This window comes from Neofelis nebulosa, chromosome 16 (genome assembly GCF_028018385.1).
Source record: "Neofelis nebulosa isolate mNeoNeb1 chromosome 16, mNeoNeb1.pri, whole genome shotgun sequence".
In the NCBI taxonomy this organism is placed as follows: Eukaryota; Metazoa; Chordata; class Mammalia; order Carnivora; family Felidae; genus Neofelis; species Neofelis nebulosa.
The window spans coordinates 47,408,031-47,425,862 of NC_080797.1; the positions used below are offsets into that span (position 1 = coordinate 47,408,031).

The following is a 17,832-nucleotide window of genomic DNA, read 5'->3' on the forward strand; positions in this document are numbered from 1 at the left end:
CTCTTCACTCCGCTCATTGGTCAAGTAGGGCAGACGCCCTCCCAGCCTTTAGCCTATCGGGTGTCGGAAGACAAGACAGTACCTGGGAGGAGGAGGTGCGGCCCCGGAGAGGAGGCTCGACCAATGAGAAATCACAGCGCGTCCCTGCGGCAGCCAATGGGAGAGCAGTAAAAGGGGGGCTGCTGGCTTAGGCTCCAGGGGCCGGAAGTGGGGGGTGGCTGTCGCCTACTGGTAGCGCAATTGGAGGCGGGGCCTGGTAGTGGCCCTACAGCCACTTCCGGCAACGACCGTGCTTTGGGTGTAGTTCTCAAATAGATCCCCGGTGGCACCTCAGTTTATCCATTTCAGTTTTGGTTTCGCTGCGGTCATCGCGTCCCAAACCCAGAAAGGGAGAAAAGACCCCGCGGGCTAAGGGAGGAGGCAGGCCTAGGCTCGAGGCTTTGCCTCGGTCTTCTTCGACTGGAGGCGAAAGGGTTTCCTCTCTTCTGCATCTTGACGGGTTCCTCCAACCCTCATTTTGCATCGGTGAATCGACCCTGCCGTCCTTCGGGACCTGCATGGTGCCGTCAGTCCTGAGTAAAAATCTCTCACTTGTGAGAGATGAAATCTGGATCTCAGGTTGCCACTAGCTAGCTGCGACCTCCTGGTCTGTAAGGAGTGGGAACAGGACTCACCCAGCTCTTCGCTCCTCCCTTTCTCTCTCCCCGGCCCCGGGGAACCAGAGCAGGCAGCATGGCTGAAGGTGGCCGCTGGAGGTCGCCGTGGCCGTGCGACACCACCAACCTGGCCTAAATGGAGAACCGTTGATTCAGACTCTCGACCGATAGCTTCACTTTGGGAGTTGGCCTGAATGCTTTAATACTAGCCCCTGGGGACAAAACTGTCTTCACGTGTCTTTGTTTATAGAACATTGGAACTTTTACCACAGCTGGTAAATTCCAGCAAAACAGGAACCTTGCCCGTGTTCGCTTTAACTCCAGGATCTAGAACAGTGTCTGCAACCTAGCAGATGCTTAATATTTGTTAAATGACTACTGAACTCTTCCAGGACAACGATTGTACTCTACTCCTAGCACTTACTACAGTTTTTGAAGATCACAAGGGTTTCCGTATTTGTTCAGTGTTCTATCACAGGCTTCCTAGAATGCAGAGTTTAATTCTGTATATCCCTTTCCCCAAATCAGGGAAAAAAGGAAGTCAGGAGGCTGCATGCAGGTAATACCATGTTTTCCCAAGAGCAGATTTCAGATCCAAATCTTCTATAGAACTGAAACTACTGTATGTGGGAAAGATGAAGAGGGGATCAGGCCCTAGATAATAGAGCTGTGGTCAGTGTGATGGAGAGGCCAGATTGGATTCTAGGCAGGGGCTGAAACCTGTCATAGGAAAGGAAAGTTTTCCCTACTAAAAGCCAGAAACCAGCACCCTCCTTCAGCACCCTTTCAAAAGTGGGTCCTAGGATCTTTTTGGTCTCCAGGGGCTGGTAAAAATACAGACAGTGACACCATATGGCAGCCATAGATTTGTTAAACTTTATTTCCTCTGAGTCTCTGGGGAGGCAGCAGGGATGTAAGGCGAAGTGGCAGTAGCTGCAGGGGCCTGAGCAGAGCTGGTGCTGGGACGGGCCGGCCTGGGCAGGATGAAGAGGAGATTTAAATATCCAGGACTGAAAGCCAACTAATGGGTCTCCTTCATCTGTCTTTGGATTTTGTGCAGCATCTCCTGCATCCGCCGCAGCTGGAACAGGCACACGCATCAAAATGGGGCCTTTTAGAGAGTCCTATAGTGTTAACAAAGTGCCCCCAAGCTCTAATCCCTTGAGCCAGGGCCATGGAAGCCCAGAGGTGTGATGGAGATCCTGGGTAGAACCATTGAACCACAAGTCCAGGTGGTTTAATGGACCATTAAACCCAGATAGAAATACTGAGGTTTATAGTTAAGCAGGGACTGCCCCCAGGCTGTCAACCCCGACCACCCCACACTGCTCTCACCTCCTCATCTTTCTCTCGGATCAGCCTCTCAGTTTCTGGATCTGTCCCTGGTGGGACAGCAGGGATGGGGAAGTCGGTACCACTCTCTCGAGTCAGTTTGCTGAGGGGAAGGGGAAAGGAGGGTTGGTAAGGCTAGGGGGACCCCAGCACCTGCTTGGATTGAGCCCAGGGTCTGTAGAAGAACAAAGGAAGGGCTTGGTCTCACTCAAGGCTGTGCTTGGGATCCCCACCCTTGCCAGCTCTGTCCTGGCTTCTGGTCATACTTGCGATTCCTCTCTTTCACCACCAGGCGGGTCATGCTCTGGATGCACTGTGCCCGGTAGTTCTCATAATGTGTCTCCCGTGTCACATCCTTCAGGTCCTGCATGTGAGTACGCACCAGCATTGTCCTCAGCTTCACAAAGTCGCAGTGTCCTGGATTTTCCACTGCACAGCAAGGCTAGGGGTCAACCAGGAGCACTGGGAGAGCCACTGAGGGCAAGGAGATACCCAGGTCACCAGCTCAATGCTTTACCTTCCACGATGCCCCAGGGGTAGAGACGGCCCCGAACTCGCCGCCCTCTGGCCTCTACCACAGTGTTGCTGCCAATTACAGCAAATGGGATACTTTCCTGGAAGAAGTTAAGGGTGCCTGGTCAATACTCCCTATTCTCACCTGTTCTTTTTCACCTATATCTTTATCTTTTCTGCTTCAGTCTAGAAAACCAGCGTGCTCTCCCACCCCTTATATATAGAATTCCACTTCCCTCTTCTGCCCAGAAGAAACAAGATGGAAAGGGATGCCCTCACGTAGCCCCACCTTTAGGGCTTGGTCCTGTAATTTGAAGTCTTCATCCTCATCAGAGTCACAGTCCGGGAACTGATAGACCTTGATTCCAAAGCGCTCAATCTCCTCTCGGATCTGGCAAACACATGAGGGCCCACAGTTCTGGGGACCCCATCCTTTCCAGAAGCCCAGTTGCTACCCTCCCCCCACCGGCTTCCCTCACTTTGCGTTTCTTGCGCTCCACTTCAGGAGGGGTCAGTGTGTCCGCCTTAGCCAAGATAGGCACGATGTTGACCCGCTGATGCAGGGCCTTCATGAATTCAACATCCAATGGCCGGAGCCTGGGAGATAGGAATCTGTGACCACCTGCTAGTGGCAGCCCTGCCCTGGTGCTCCCAGCCTGTTCCCTTGGCAGCACCTGGTAGTGTTGGGAGCCTCAGGCTCAGACCATACCCGTGGCCGAAGGGTGAGATGAAGTACAGGCAGCAGTGCACCCTGTTGTCTTGAATGTTCTTGCGGTTCAGGCCACTCTCATCTCGGAAATACTGCTCAAACTGCTGATCGATGTATTCTGCCACAGGCTTCCAGCTGGAGCAGGGACAGACAAGCAGAGAAACTGTAGGAGTGGGGGCTGCCTCGTGAGCTTTGGGACTACAGAGTAGCCCACATCCTGAGCAGTGTTTTCAAGACTCTGCTATCCCCTGGCTTGCTTTACTACATCTTCAGGGAGGTCCCTGGGTGGGACAGGGGTGCATCTGACATGTCCCAATAGAAAATCAGACTAAGCACACAGGCAAAGTTCAATAAATGCTAGTTTGATGAGAGGAAAAAAGCCTAGGTGACCAAACAAACCAATAAGAATAAGGTGCCTGCAGGTGAACACCAATTGGAAGCCAGGACAGCCCTCAGTCAGGTTCACAGTCCAGCCTCAGAACCTTTATTTATGTGGTTCTACTCTAAACCCACCCTTCCATGAAGGCTCCTTCCAGTGTACATCTATGTACACTATTCTCCCCTTCTCTCCACCACACTGTAAATATATATGTATACATATACACACTTGGCCTTCTGACTCGTCTCTGTGTCTGCCACTACACTGTCTGACCTATTTACTAACTTAAGTTGATTGACACGTATGTTAGAGAACTGCTGCCCCCCCTTCCCATCCCCACTGCCACTAGACCATAAGCCTCTCAGTGACAAGGATGATTCATACTTGTGTCTGTATCCCTTAAAATGCCCAGCACTGGTTGGACACCTAGTATATGCTCAATAAACTCCTACTTGTTGATTAAAGTATATGTGGAGGTGCACTGTATACTGTGAAGTGCCAAGCAAATGAAATGATTATTCTTGTGGAAGGAAAGGAAAGGTACGTAGGTTGATTGAAGGAGAGGGTGATACTTGCTACAGTAGGAGCCAGGTGCTGGTTTGGGTACAGTTTCATGGCAAGCCCAGTGTACTGAGGCATATACCGAGAGTAAAAAGGGTAATGATGACACGGAGGCCACCTCGATCCATCAGGAATATTTACATCAGGAGACCATGTACCATGTGCCAGCACAGTGCTGTGGCAAGAATATAAGAAAAAATGGCCCTCCCCTCAAGACTAAGACACTGAAGCTGAAGATGAACCAGTGTGCCGAGCTGAAAATCACATGTTTTAATGATAAAGCATGTGCTGAGGATTCAGAGCACAGAAAGGTCTGTAAGAGTCTGATGAGTCTGTGAGGCAATTACCCAGGGTCAGCTTTCCGGGAGTGCAAACTGTGCAATCAACACCAGGTCCCGATCTCAGAAGGGCCTATGCTTGGTTTGCTTCTCTGCTGTGGCTGTCTTGAAATTCTTAATCATTCTAACCAAGGGGCCCTGCATTTACATTTTGCACTGGTGCTGCAATTATAATGGGTATAATGTAAACAACCCTTTACTTTAGGGTTTTTTTAATGTTTATTTGTTTTGAGAGAGAGAGAGAGCATGCACGTGAGCAGGGAAGGAGCAGAGAGAGAGAAAGGGAGAGAGAGAATCCCGAGCAGGTTCAACACTGTCAGCCCAGAGACCAACACAGGGCTCCATCTCATGAACCGTGAGATCATGACCTGAGCTGAAACCAAGAGTTGGACACTTAACCGACTGAGCCACCTGGACACCCTACTTTAGTTGCTAATACACATTCACATGCATCATTCTGGGTGATTTTCAGATCGACTGGATAAGATGGTAAGGGCCAGTATGTTTCAACTGAAGAAACAGGAATGCAGTCATTTGCTGAAGACCACGCAGTTACTATATGCTGACCCAAGATCTGAACTCTTGGGCTAGCCATCTTAACACTGCCTGCCTAACTTCTTCATCAAGGACACCACCTTTTCTCCTGTCTTTATCATTCATCCTCCTTCTCATCTACTCACTTAGGTCTGACCATTATCTAAGCATCCCTCCAGTTTCTGAAAAAATAAAGCCAAGGATGATGGGGTATGTGGCAAAGCCACCTCTTCTTCTGGAAGGTAGCCTAGAGGACGCCTGGAATTTAAACAAAGTTCAACCTATTTTTTTACCCTTTGCCTCCTCTTTCTCCTCCTCACCACTCCCTCAGTGCACTCTCATCCCTTTAATAAACTTTTTTGTGGCACCTAAAATGTTGCTGGTGAAAGAAAAGGAAGGAGGGGAGGTGGTGTTTATTGAGCCCCTACTAGATGTCTGGCCCTGTGCTACATGTTTCCACATGTGTTTGCTTTTTTTGAGGCTCTTCTTTCTTATCTTGTGTCTTCACCCCCATTACAGAAAGTACATTAGGTCAGAGTCAGAAAGTTCATTAAAGATCATCTATTCCCAGATAAAGAAGATGTGATACACACACACACACACACACACACACACACACACACACCACACACACACACAATGGAGTATTATTCAGCAATCAAAAAGAGTGAAATCTTGCCATTTGCAAGATGCTAAGTATTATGCTAAGTGAAATTAGTCAGTCAGAGAAAGACAAATATCATATGACTTCACTTGTATGTGGAATTTAAGATACAAAACAGACGAACATAAAGGAAGGGAAGCAAAAATAATATAAAAACAAGGAGGGGGTCAAAACATAAGAGACTCTTAAATACAGAGAACAAACTGAGGGTTGCTAGAGGGGTTGTGGGTGGGGGGGATGGGTTAAATGGGCAAGGGGCATTAAGGAAGACACTTGTTGGGATGAGCACTGGGTGTTATACATAGGGGATGAATCACTGGAATCTACTCCAGAAATCATAATTGCACTATATGCTAACTAAGTTGGATGTAAATTAAAAATAAATAAATAAATAGGAAAAAATAAACAAAAAAAGATCTATTCCCACTCTTTTCCTCTCACTTCAGCTGCCCTGTAAAGGGTGGTGGCATGCTCAAAGGCCATAAACTCCTGACAATTGTGGCTATGTCTGTGCTTATGTGTGCATCTGTGGATGTATGTGTGTGTGTAATGGGAAGGGGGCAGCTGGGGCTGTGCGTGGTCAGACATACCACTCTGTGTTGTTGACTGCATCCCCAAAACCCGGCGTGTCCACAATGGTGAGCCGTAGCCTCACACCCTTCTCTTCTATGTCCACTGCATGTTTAGTGATCTCCACAGTTTGCATGATCCGCTCTGCAGAAAAGGGAAACTGAGACCAGGGCAAGGGCAAGGACCTGCCCAGTCAGGACAAAGCGCCCACCCCAATCAGCTTTGCTGCCCAGAATGCCTCATCCACACTGCCCCCCTTCCCACCCCAGGCCGCCTGGGGGCCTGTTCTCTGGGAACCAGCAAGGAGCACATTTCCCAACACAGGAAATGCCGGTGGCTGTTGGCTCTGGCCCCAGCCTCTTCTCTGCTCCCGGCTCTTTTCTTGGATTCCTGGAATCCTTTGGGGGTCAGAGACTCACTCAGAGAGCAGGATTCTGGTCCCTGCCTGGCTTCAGCACCCAAATCTTTAGGGAGCTGGCTGGTGGGCTGCCAGGCTAGATAGGCCTATGGAGAGATGCCATCAAGGCCCTCTAGGAAGCCATGGTTTCCTGCATGCTGGGGAAGGCCCCAGCCCCCAGGCTGTGGCATGAGTTTGATTTCCCAGGTCAAGTCTGCATGCCAGTCTCCATGCCCCTCTCCTTGCTTTACCTTCAGCACTGAGGAGTTTCCGGTCCCGGTACAGATCAGTGAGGAAGAGGCTATTGATAAGAGTGGATTTCCCCAGTCCAGACTCTCCTGACAGGCGAGAGAGGACAGAAGATAAGATCTATAGCCAAAAGGCAACCCCACCAGAACAAGGTGTGTAGAGAGCTGCTTTTTCATCAAATTGGGAAGAGACCAACTGAACCATAGCATTTTAGAGCCAGAAGGAAGCAGAGAAAACGGCTTGTGTAGCCTTCTTATTTGAATGAGGCTCAGTGAGGATAAGAGGTTGCCCAAGGTCACACAGAACAAGGCAAATACTAGAAAATTGTTGGTCAGGTGTTCTTTGTACCATTTCAACCCCCCTCCCCCCAACACACACATACACACTTTTGGCCACCCATGGCTCCTGGCTACTTTGCAAAACTGCATGGCTGCTGACTGCTTTTTCCTCCTTACCCCTACCTCCTCCCCAAATACATACCAGCCCCACCTGAAACACCCCCTGCCTAGCCCAGCCCTTCCCCAGCTCTACCTGCCACCATGAGGGTAAAGTCAAAGCCTTTCTTCACAGACTTTCGGTGAACTTGATTGGGGAGGGTCGCAAAGCCCACATACTCCTTGTCATCCTAATGGACAGGAAGGCAAAGTGTGTCAGAGTGAGAGGCAGGAGGGGTCCCAGGACCCAACACCTTCTCCTTCCCTCCTAGGTCTTGGCCCCAGCCCTAGAGGAATGGTGTCAAACTCCCTTGAGGCCCCATCTGGGGCCACCAGCAGGGCTCCTGCCCCTGCTGATAGTCAGTTTCCAATGCACGTGGGGGCCAACACTGCAGAACTGGTGCTGACACTAGACAGGAGAGGCCCCAGCTCAACATGCATGCATGCATATGTGCACACCTATACACACACATGCACATACATGCACAGACACTCGGTATCTCTCTGCTCCCTCCCTGGGTCTTCCAGCACCAGCCCACTGAAAGGCAAAGACAGGGCTGGAGGCTCTACCTCAGAGGAGTCATAGGGATCAAGCTTGCCCCATGGGCTGCGGGGTCGGGCTGAGGGGCTGAGAGGGGCTGAGGCAGAGAAGTACTGCTGGCTGTCAGAGGGCTGGGGCCACGAGGGGCCTTTGAACTCCAGGTCATCCTGGTAGAGGTCCGGGGCCTGGGGCTTTGGCTCCAGAACTTGGGGCCTGGACACCCAGGTCTTGGCCTCTGGTTGGTGGCAGCTCTCACTTCCTGGGAAATCCTTCACGAACTTGTTCAGTTCTGCATCATCCGTGTCCTCCAGGAAGCGCTTGATCTGGGGGTTGGAGGGGAGGTGGTGGGAGGATGGGGGGAGTGGGTAGGTGGCATGAAGGGAAGAATGAAGGAGGAAGTCCAGAGAAGGTGAGAGGGAGAGAGAGGAAAGCGATTGTGGTTAGAAGGGAAAAGAAACTGCACTAGCAGCTAAGCCAGAGGAAGTGCTCACCATTCCTCCCTCACCTGCTCATGTGCCTCCCCAGCCGAGATGCCAGGAAAGACCCTGGAGTCCTGGAGCAGCCCTAGGCAGCCCCCAGTTGTTGCAGGCAGCAACTGTTCTTGGGATCAGAGAAGCTCCAGTCCTGATGTTCCCTCTTGACAGGGTGCCTGCTGCCCTGCCCTTCCTGGGGGGTCTGGCCAAGCCAGAGGCCAGTGAATGCCCTAAAGGCCAGGAAGTCAGACTGAATAAGGGGGAGCAACAGAGGCATTAGAACTGAGACGAGGATGTGGGCTCAGGATTCAAGGACAGTGCAGAGAGTCAGTCAGAACGGGACAGGGGCAGGAGGGAAGTAGGGAGGGGAGAAGGGACCTGCCAGCCCCAGGTAAATCAAGAGCCAGCAGGGGGCCCTGTGCCTCCTGTCACTGCAGGTCAGTGAGCTCTGGGAGGGAGATGCAGACTCTACTGGGGGTGCTCACTCTCCAGGGCTCACTGCCCGGAGCTCAGTACAGTTGATCTGACACCTCTGTCCCTTATTCCAGACACCGTGCCACACCAGAGCCTGAGGGTAGGCCCCAGGAGACTAGGGCAAACCCGCCAGTGGATGCTGAGTGCAGGGTAGAAGGGAGCTGGAAGGGACCCAGTGAGGGAGGATGGGAGGACAGTAGGCTGCTGACAGCCCCTACCTGTGAGGGACACATAGGAGACAGTACCCATCGGTTGTCTTTTGCCCCCTCTGCCTGGAGTAAGATTCAGCCAGCCACGCAGGAGGGGATCTGGCCCCAATGGTGAACCACAGTGGGGTGGACAAACAATGACTGGCTCTGTGTAGAGACCTGTTCCACCCCATCTCCCAACCTGGAAGAGAGGCCACTTCCCCCCACTCCTGACACCAACTCTAGACCCTAAAACTTCCTCTCTCCTTTGGGGGCCAGTCCCCTTTGTGGAGTGCCTGGCAGTGCTGGGCTCAGCTCTGCCTCACAATACCCACATGCCACCTCCAGACAATGGACAAGGGCTGGCTTCAGAGGCTGACTCACTCCCTGGGGATTGGCCAAGCCAGTGGGGGCTATCCCGGACCACTGTGGAGACCCGGCCAGGGTGGAGGGAGAGAAGATGGCCACAGTCTTCTGCAGGTCCCCTTTTTACAAAGGGAAGAATTTAAGGAGGCAGACATACACATTGCCAGGTTTATGCTAGAGGGAAGTGATTTAGAGGCTACAGGGAAAAGTCCCCAAAGAACTACTTCTAGGCTGTCACCTCTCAAGTCCCCACACCTGCTTATAGCCATCATCTCCAAGGCTTGCCTGGACAGAGGGGAGGAAAGAGGCCCTTTAGACTGAAACTGGAACCAGCATGTGGGGGCTTAGTGACCAAAAGAGGGTGTCCTGAAGCAAGCCTGACCTAACAGGCTTTTCTCAGCAAAAGTATTTATGGGATCCCATGGAGCAACTGTACATCTCAGTTTGTTTGTTGTTGCAGCATAATGATTAATTGTGCCCCTTTTCACTCTCAAAAGTGTCCCAGCTTGGACAATTAATTATATGCAACAGAGAAGAGATGGGACTGAGGAGGGTGGGGTCCCACAGGTCCTGTTTTCTGGCAGCTAGAGTCTGGGGAATTCCAGGAAATCCCGCCTCTCTGCATGACCCCACAGTGACCCAGCAGTTGGTCAGGGTGGAAGAAAGAAGACTGTGTTCCACCTGGTTTCCCCAGGAGCACTGAGCAGAGGGGCAGCAGTTAAAAAAGAAAGGAAGGCCCTGATTGGGACCCCTACCATCCAGTCTTCCAAAAGTCACCAGGAACCCAGCATCATTCTCCCTGCCAGTCCTGGCTACTTGTCAGCAGGAAGCGGCCCACAGAGGCCCTAGACAAGGCGTCAGGCACTAGGCTCCTCCTCACCTGCTGCCTGTCCTTCCCCACCCCCAGCTCCCAGGGTAGCACCTTACCCCAGCTTCAGTCCTGTCCTCAGGGACAGAATTACCTTGCCATCCCAGTGAATGGTCCATGTCCCTCCCACACTTCAGATACCCTGTCGGCAAGCTCTAGGTCTAATTTTATCCCCCAGGAAAAGTTGCTCACACACGGAAACAACCTGGTCTCAATGCTCTTGTAATCCAGCTTCCTGGCTTGCTCCTTTCCCTTTCTCTTTGGCCCCCCTCCCCCCTCCCTGTCTCTGTCAAGGGCCAAAACAGCTTGTGGAATGTCGTTCCCCACCCCATCCTCCTCCCTTTCCCTTGGCTCCCACCCTCCAAGGACAGCTCGGCTGCAGCAGGATCACTCTGTCTCTCTGCAGTCCCCTCCAACTCTGATTGGCTGTCTCATGACGCCTGCCCGCTGCCTACCCCGGTGGGCACAGCACCAGCCTCCCGAGTCTGTCTGCAGCACAGGCTCTTGATCCACCTGGCCTCTCCTGTTAACCCCCAAGGGCACCGAGGCCTGCCAGAGGGTCATGAGCTGTCCCCAAGGTGACCTGGCCCATCAGTACACGGGGACAGCCACCCAGGAGACTCCACTGTCAAAGGACTCCAATCTCTTTCACCTTAACTTTAAGCAGTGCTGAAGTAGGGTGGGATGTCCTATAATCCCCTAGAAATATGTTCTCATGAGAACAGCCCTGCTTTTCTTCCCAAACGTCCCTTTGTGTTTTCCAGCAGAGAACCCCAGTCTCTTCAGACATCTGGCCCTAGATTTCCCTGCAGAGTCCCAGCCACAAAAGGACTCCTCCCACCCTAGGATACCTGACCTCTGACTCATGGGGACCCATATCACTTCCATCACCCCACTGCTTCTAGAGAGTCAATGGAAGAGCTGCTAGTACTCGTTCTCTGAGAGACCAAAGGGAGGCTGGCATCCCAGAGGCTTCAGAGTTGCCAATTAGGTGGGAGACAAACTGAAGGGCTTGGCTGGAAGGGTGCAGATGGAGCACCTGACTGGGAATCAGGAGGCCAGTGTTTCTGGTTTGTCCAGAAACCTTTGTGATTTTGAATATTGCCTTAATTTCAGGCCTCTAATGTCCAGTTGTGAATGGCCCTTCCTTGCCTCCCAGGAAGGCTGGGGAGAGATAACTCAAGCTGTTTTGAAGCTGAGGAGAGACAGTGTACATCTCAAGTCACAGGACTGTTATTAATGTTGGCCTATCATTCTTTTCCCATGCAAACTAAAACCCCCTGGGGAGGTTTCCAGGGGAGGCTGGGGAGCTCTCCCCACTGTACCCACTGACCTCCATAGTGGCTGGGACACTGATCTCTTTTCACAGAGAGACCTCTTATAGAGAAGTCTGGCTTGACATGAATCAGTCAGCCTAAGAACTCGGCCTAAGAGGCCTAAAGCTGAGGACTGTGGTGATGGTGGGGATGTCTTTTAATTAGAGGGTGGCTTCAGCCAAGTTGAAAGCACCAAGACCTCAGCTGAACTGAACTTAGTGTGTGGCAGAAAAGCCCCTCTTGGTCCCTGCTGGGCTTGGCAATGGGGACAGTCAGTTTTCCCCAGGCTTCTATCACTGGAACAATCAGTGTGACGGTACCCATGTGGAGGGAAGTGGGGCAGGGATAAAGACCAGTACCACTTGGCCTCTCCCAGGAACCCCCTCTGGGGAAGGTCACAGAGTCACCAAGACTTCCTAGCCAAAGCTTGGGCCTCAGCCTGGACACAGCTTGAAAGACAAAAGCCCAAAAGGTTGGCCTTTCCAGACCTGGAAGCTTCTGATTCCATGGGGCCCAGGGAGTTCCCTTCTGGAGGCTGCCCACAGCCAACATCCTGCCCCACAGGCTGGTCATGGATCTCCTCCTATTGTAAACAGCCTGTGCCTCCTAATGCAGTGGGCAAATGTTGGGGGGCCTCCAACCTGGGAGGAGAGGCTGGCATGGGGCCTGGAGGCATTGACACCCAGCATAATGTGTTTGTGGCAGGCTCTGGCAAGGATGGCAGAAGAGCTGGCACCCTTACAGTCAGACATCAAAACTTCCTACCTGGGGGTATCCAGGAGGCTGACTGGGGTTAGTATCTCTCCTTCCAGTACAGGCAGGTGGCAGGAATGAGTTCCCCCACCCCCACCACTGCAGAGGGACCTGGTTTGGGGTAGTGTAGGATGCAGCAGGAGGAAGCTTCCCCATGGGTCCTGTCTCAGAGGCAGTGATGTATAGATGATCCCGAGGGTAGGATGGTAGGCTAGGCTTCCCTCTCTCAGGGGTCCCTGGGCAGAGGGCGCTGTGGCAAGAGCCAGGAGATGCCCTTTGCCAGGCTGCGGGAAGGAGGGCCCAAGCGTCTCACCATCCCTCTCCGGGAGGCAGGCAGTGTTTGTAGGCCTCCTCTGTGTGTTTTCCCAAGGAAGTTGGTGCTGCCCCTGAGCCCAGGGTAGGTGGCTGAGGAGGGGTCATCCAGGTAACAGCTGACTCAGGAAAGGGCGGGGGACCCTCACCTCCGCGTGTCGCTGACGCGCCTTCCCCAGCCTAACACGCGCGTCTCTGCCGGCGGGCCCCCCCACCTCCCGTCAGCACCGACCCACTCCCCGGTCCCAAAACGCGGACAGCACCCCAGCCCTCGGGGGCCGCTCCGCCGTTGCTCGGATCAGAGCGAGAAACTTGGAAGCGGCGACGCAACGCCGTCCACCACCAGCAGCCAGAGACAGCGCCTCCCGCCCGGCACAGCCGGGGCTGCTGCGCCGCTGGTCCCCACGGAGCCGCTGGGAGCAGCGGGCCCTGCGCGCCCCGGCCCTGCCCCGCGCCCGCGCGCCTTACCATGGCTGCAGCCCGGGCCGGGCCAGCTCCGCAGGGACAGCGTCCGAGCGACCCGCGGCCGGAGCTGCGAGCCGACCTCGAGGGACCGCCGGCCCCCGCCCGCAGCCCAGAGTGCGGACCGGCCGGGGGCGGGGCCGGGGGCGGGGCGAGTCGGCCCTGGGGCGGGGCCTGCCCTCTGAGGCGCGGGCGCCTGCAAAGCTGAAGGCGGCCGCGGGCGGCTGGCTGCGGGGAGAGGCGGGCCTTGCAGCCCGCGACCCCCCCGGATGAGCAGAGGCGCTCAGGACAGCGCAGCACTGCTCACCTGGCTCTTCCTTACTCAGCCCCTAAGAGTAGCCTCTTCAGGCAGCACATCACCGTGGGGGCTTGAGCAAATCCCCCAAGAAAAGGGAAAGGCCAACCTAGCATCCCCAGGAGAGGTCTTTCGAAGGACAGGGGTTTGCCCCACGAGTCGGGAGAGACTCCATTAGTTACCGAAGGTTTTCAGGAAATGAACCCAACTGATGTCCAAGTTAACTGATTGTCCCTACCCACTCTACACCTCCTAAGGTAGAATGTCAGACTTTCTCTACCTTTACCCAAGCTATGAAGAAGAGACAAAATGTTCCCTTCCTGCAGGACCCTAGATTAAAGATTAAAGAGGATTTGCTGCATAAATTATCCAGGGATCATCTGCTGGAAAGGTGGAAGGGAAGAGGCTGAGTGGCCTTTATGGGGCAGTAGAGTCTTGTCTGGGGCTGAGGGAAGTGGGAAGTGGCAGCCCAGGTGTGAGCCAGTCTATGCTGGGCAAGCAGGTGAGATGCTGTGGGGACAGATGCCTCAGCAGCTTTAGAAGCATTAGAGGCTCAGAAGGGTCAGAAGCAGCAAGGAAGAAGTAGATGCTTAGAGGGTGGGGGTTGGTGAGGATTTTCCGAGCTAATACAGGGCTGAGCTGGTCAGGCTTCTGTGAAAGTTTCCAGAAGCATGCCTCTTCCTGACTCCCACAAACTCTCCTCCAGGGCAGGCTGATTTGCCTGAATACACTTTGAATAAAACAGGTCCACAGACATGGCCCTCTCTATTGGTAGAACACCCAGAAGCCTGCCTATTCTATTTCAGTCTGATCTGTGACCAGTGGTCATGGTTGGGATCAAGTTAGAACTTAGCAGAGGGATGGAGGGGGGCCTAGGTATACAGATGAGAACACGTTCAGAAAACATGGGATGGCTATTGGAGACGTTATTAGATATTTGGCACTGGTGGACTGAAGGACGGAAGGAGTGCCATTGCTTAAAGAAATCAGGGGCATTCACGGGCTAGCAAGTTGAGGAGGAAACTTCCTAGCTGGGTGACCTTGGGCAACTCACTTTACCTCGCTGGACTTCAGTTCCCACACCAGAAAATGAGGGGATTAAACTAGGATATCGCCAGCAGCTTGGCTCAGATAAGAGGGAGCCTCCGAATGTATAGAGAGTTTCCTGGAAAAGGCCTGGGGTAGATGAAGAGATCTGAAGCTGTACTCAGGAAAACAAAGACATGAAAGAGTTTCTTTAGAGAGAAACCAATGGCTATTGGAAGGCTACAGAAGTAGCAGCAGCTGCTGCCGTCAGACCTGAACATCAAACTCACTACACAAAGCCCCACTGTTGGGAACTAGCTATAGGCCACTAACACTCACGTGTGCACTCATAAGACTACTTCTTGAGTGCTTCCACTGGCATTCTGCATGGCCTGGGCTGGGAGTGCTGGGCCGAGGGGAGAAAACTATGTCAAGGAAGACAGGCCCCATCACAAACAAACCCTTGTTTTCCGCAAGTGTACTTCCCTCCTCCCCCCAGTCCTGGTTGTAGTCCAAGTGGGGACACAGACACGTCTCAGAAGGCAGCCCAGCTAGCTCATCCTCAGCTGTGGCTGGAATCCCAACTCTGCTCTGGCACCAGCTGCCCAGGCCCCCAGCAAGCCCTGTGTGTCCTGAGGCATGTTGGTGCCAGCTTGTTTTGAGGGAAGTGAGCCCCAAAGAGAGGCCTGGGACTGTGGAACTCATCTCTACACCAAGACTCTTAGGGTCTTGATGCTCACCAGTGTCTTTGTAATCACTACATCAGCTGCCCAACATGAGGCATGTTGGATGAAGTAAAAGCTAAAGACAGACTTTGAGCCATTCCATCTACATAAATCTCGCATACTAACTCTGAAGCACTGTGAGTTTCTGAGAGAACTTGGCCTTGGCTTAGGACCCCATACCAGCTTTGGCAATTAGCTCACTGCCTGAATATCCCTTCTCCTTCATGGGCCTCTTTTTCCCCCACTGAGAGAGAACTGGACTCCCCCCAACTCCAGCTCTTGTGTTCTGTGATGGTTCAGGTAGCGTCTGACACCTGGTCAGAAGCAGGGCCAAAATATAGCTGCCCTTGTATGAGTCACTGACCATTGAGTGCTCCTCCCCATCTCCAGTTAGCATGTGGACTGGCCAACCTTGCCTCAGGTACCCCTCAGTCCTTAGAGTCTGACTCTTCCTTGAAATTCAACATCACACCAGGAATTGATATCCTTGACTAGAGTACAATTTCCCATGCACTGCTGGAGTGGGGATTTCAAGCCAAGGGTCTGGGGAATGAACACTTTGTTTGGCACAAGGGATGACTCTTCTGGGAAACTCAGATCAGCACACACCTCCAGTCTGCTATCAGGAGGTCCCTCTGCTTAGGTCAGGCTAGCATGGTCTATGTGGAAAAATTCCTGGCCCCCTCCATTGGATCTTTCCTGCCTACTCATGGGTGAAGGTTGTGTGGCACCAAACTAAATAAGGTTGCTGTACTTGGGCAAAGTCAAGGTCCAGGTTCAAAAGCCAAGAATAAAGAGTGATTATCACAGGAAATCAGGATTTCGGATCTGCATGACTAGCAAAGGCCACTTTTGCCTCTCAGTAGCAGAGTTTTCTTAAGTGGCACAAGAACTAATTGTATCTCCCTTCCCCCAGAGGTGATGAGTCACTGATGATATAGTCAGAGAGCTCTGGTAGGGGCAAAGAACTATTACCGGGTTGTGTCTTTCAAGGAAACCTTAGCCAGCCTGTCCAGAAAGTTCTGTGCAAAGGCAAGAAACCAAAATACCCTCAACCTCACTCCCACCCCTAATGTTCCCCAGTGTCTCATGATGCTGGATCAGGCATGAAATGTGGGTGGTAATGTCAGGGAGCACTGTTTCCTGGCACTTGTTGTCTAGCGGTGGTAAGAGGAAGTTCTGGAGCCAGTAGAGTGCCAGAGGCCTGCCAGAGGGCCTTTCCAACACCTTCTCTGCAGTAGGGCAGGGCACAGGAGCTGAGAGATGGAAGAGACTTACATATGCATTGGTGTGTGACCCCCTTCAAGAGCCCCCACCCTACATCCCATCTTCTTAAAAGTTTCCCACGACTAAAAACTGACTCTACTGCCATTCAATCTTTGGGCAGTGTGTTATCAAAGGTCTTCATTACCTGGAGTTGAAACCTGTGTGTACCTGGACTTTACCCTCCAAGTGCCTCCATGCTAGAAGCTTTGCTAACTCATTTCACTGGACTTTGTTTTGTTCTTTGATGTCCACACTCTTTCAAGTGACCCATCTATAGACTTTTCTCTTCCAAACTAACCATAAGCCCCTCAAGGACAGCGAGTATGACCTCTATTCACTTCAATTCAGTGAACATGTGATATAATGTCCTCCTGAATGACCAGGACTCTGCCCCCAGGAGGTGTCTGATCAATATGAATTGACTGAAAGGATTCATTGATTAGTCTTCCACTCTGATTTTGGAACACAGACAAGCCTTGAGGCTCTGGGCCTCACTGACCCTTCCATAACTTGCCCTTCATTCTGGCTGCTTGCCAGCTCATACTTCATCTCCCAGCCTTGTAATTTCCATGCAAAGACACAAATGTTACCCTCACTAAAACCTTTCCCTTCATATTTTGTGATATCTGAAGGTGCTGCTGAAATATTGATAAGTTACTTTCCAGGAAGATGTGGCTATGGAAGAAGGGTTTCTACACCACATATGAATCCCTGGGGCAGGGTGCTCCCTAAAATGCTCTCAGTCTTGAGGAGCCAGCTCTGCAAAATGGGGAGCAAAAGTTCACTTCATAAGGTTGCTGTGAAGATTCACTAAGGTAACACACTTAGAATGGTGCAGGCACTAAAATGAGTGGTAGCTACTATCTCAGCTAATGAGAAAATTATCAACACCATATCAGCAACTATCACTGTGACAATTTCAAATGCTTTCTCTACAAACAATTAGGAATGTGCATGTGTAATAGTGTAGAGGGATGGGAAAAGAGCCCTTGACTAAAGTGACATTGGAATGACCATGCTGCCACCAACTGTAGAGTCAGCTTCTCCAGCTGAACCCCACGCCATCTCTAGAAAACTAGTCTTGGTTTCAGACTTACTGAGCTGAATTCCCAAAAACAGCCATCATAGAGACTCTTGGAGCTAAATGACTTTGCCTATGGTGGGTGTGCCAAGGAAATGACTTTGGCCCTGCCCTCCCACCTTCAGCGTCAGAGCCTGAGCTTCTCTCAGGAGCTGCCTCACATTCTGTTCCCTTCCTTCAAGCGCGCACTTGGCCCCCAAGGTGCAGCTGTCTCTGGCCTCTCCCCTCATGGCAGCTGGGCCAAAGGCAGCTGAGCAGAAGAGGGTAAAGGGACATGGTCATTTCATCACTCAGGATAGCCTTCCTCTGGCTGAGCAGCTGTCAGGGTGGCTTCTGTGTTAGAGATTTTC

General features: G+C 52.3%; 1 protein-coding gene across 5 annotated transcripts; it reads right to left on the reverse strand.

Annotated features, from left to right (window-relative positions):
• Positions 1-1,288: 1,288 nt before the first annotated feature.
• Positions 1,289-13,231, reverse strand: LOC131497825 (septin-4). 5 transcript variants are annotated; one of them, XM_058704416.1, is made up of 12 exons: positions 13,096-13,217; positions 7,907-8,200; positions 7,434-7,527; positions 6,905-6,991; positions 6,277-6,400; positions 3,211-3,345; positions 2,981-3,098; positions 2,791-2,892; positions 2,506-2,602; positions 2,255-2,417; positions 1,992-2,091; positions 1,289-1,780 (listed from the first exon to the last, which is right to left on the reverse strand). In XM_058704416.1, exons 1-12 carry the CDS (start codon positions 13,096-13,098, stop codon positions 1,304-1,306), a joined length of 1,794 nt encoding a protein of 597 aa, XP_058560399.1. In that variant the 5' UTR covers positions 13,099-13,217; the 3' UTR covers positions 1,289-1,303. The 5 variants fall into 5 exon arrangements, with proteins under 5 accessions (XP_058560399.1, XP_058560400.1, XP_058560402.1 ...); XM_058704417.1 differs by lacking the exon at positions 7,907-8,200 and adding an exon at positions 7,818-7,874 and having other exon boundaries at positions 13,096-13,195; XM_058704420.1 differs by having other exon boundaries at positions 1,510-1,737.
• Positions 13,232-17,832: the final 4,601 nt, after the last annotated feature.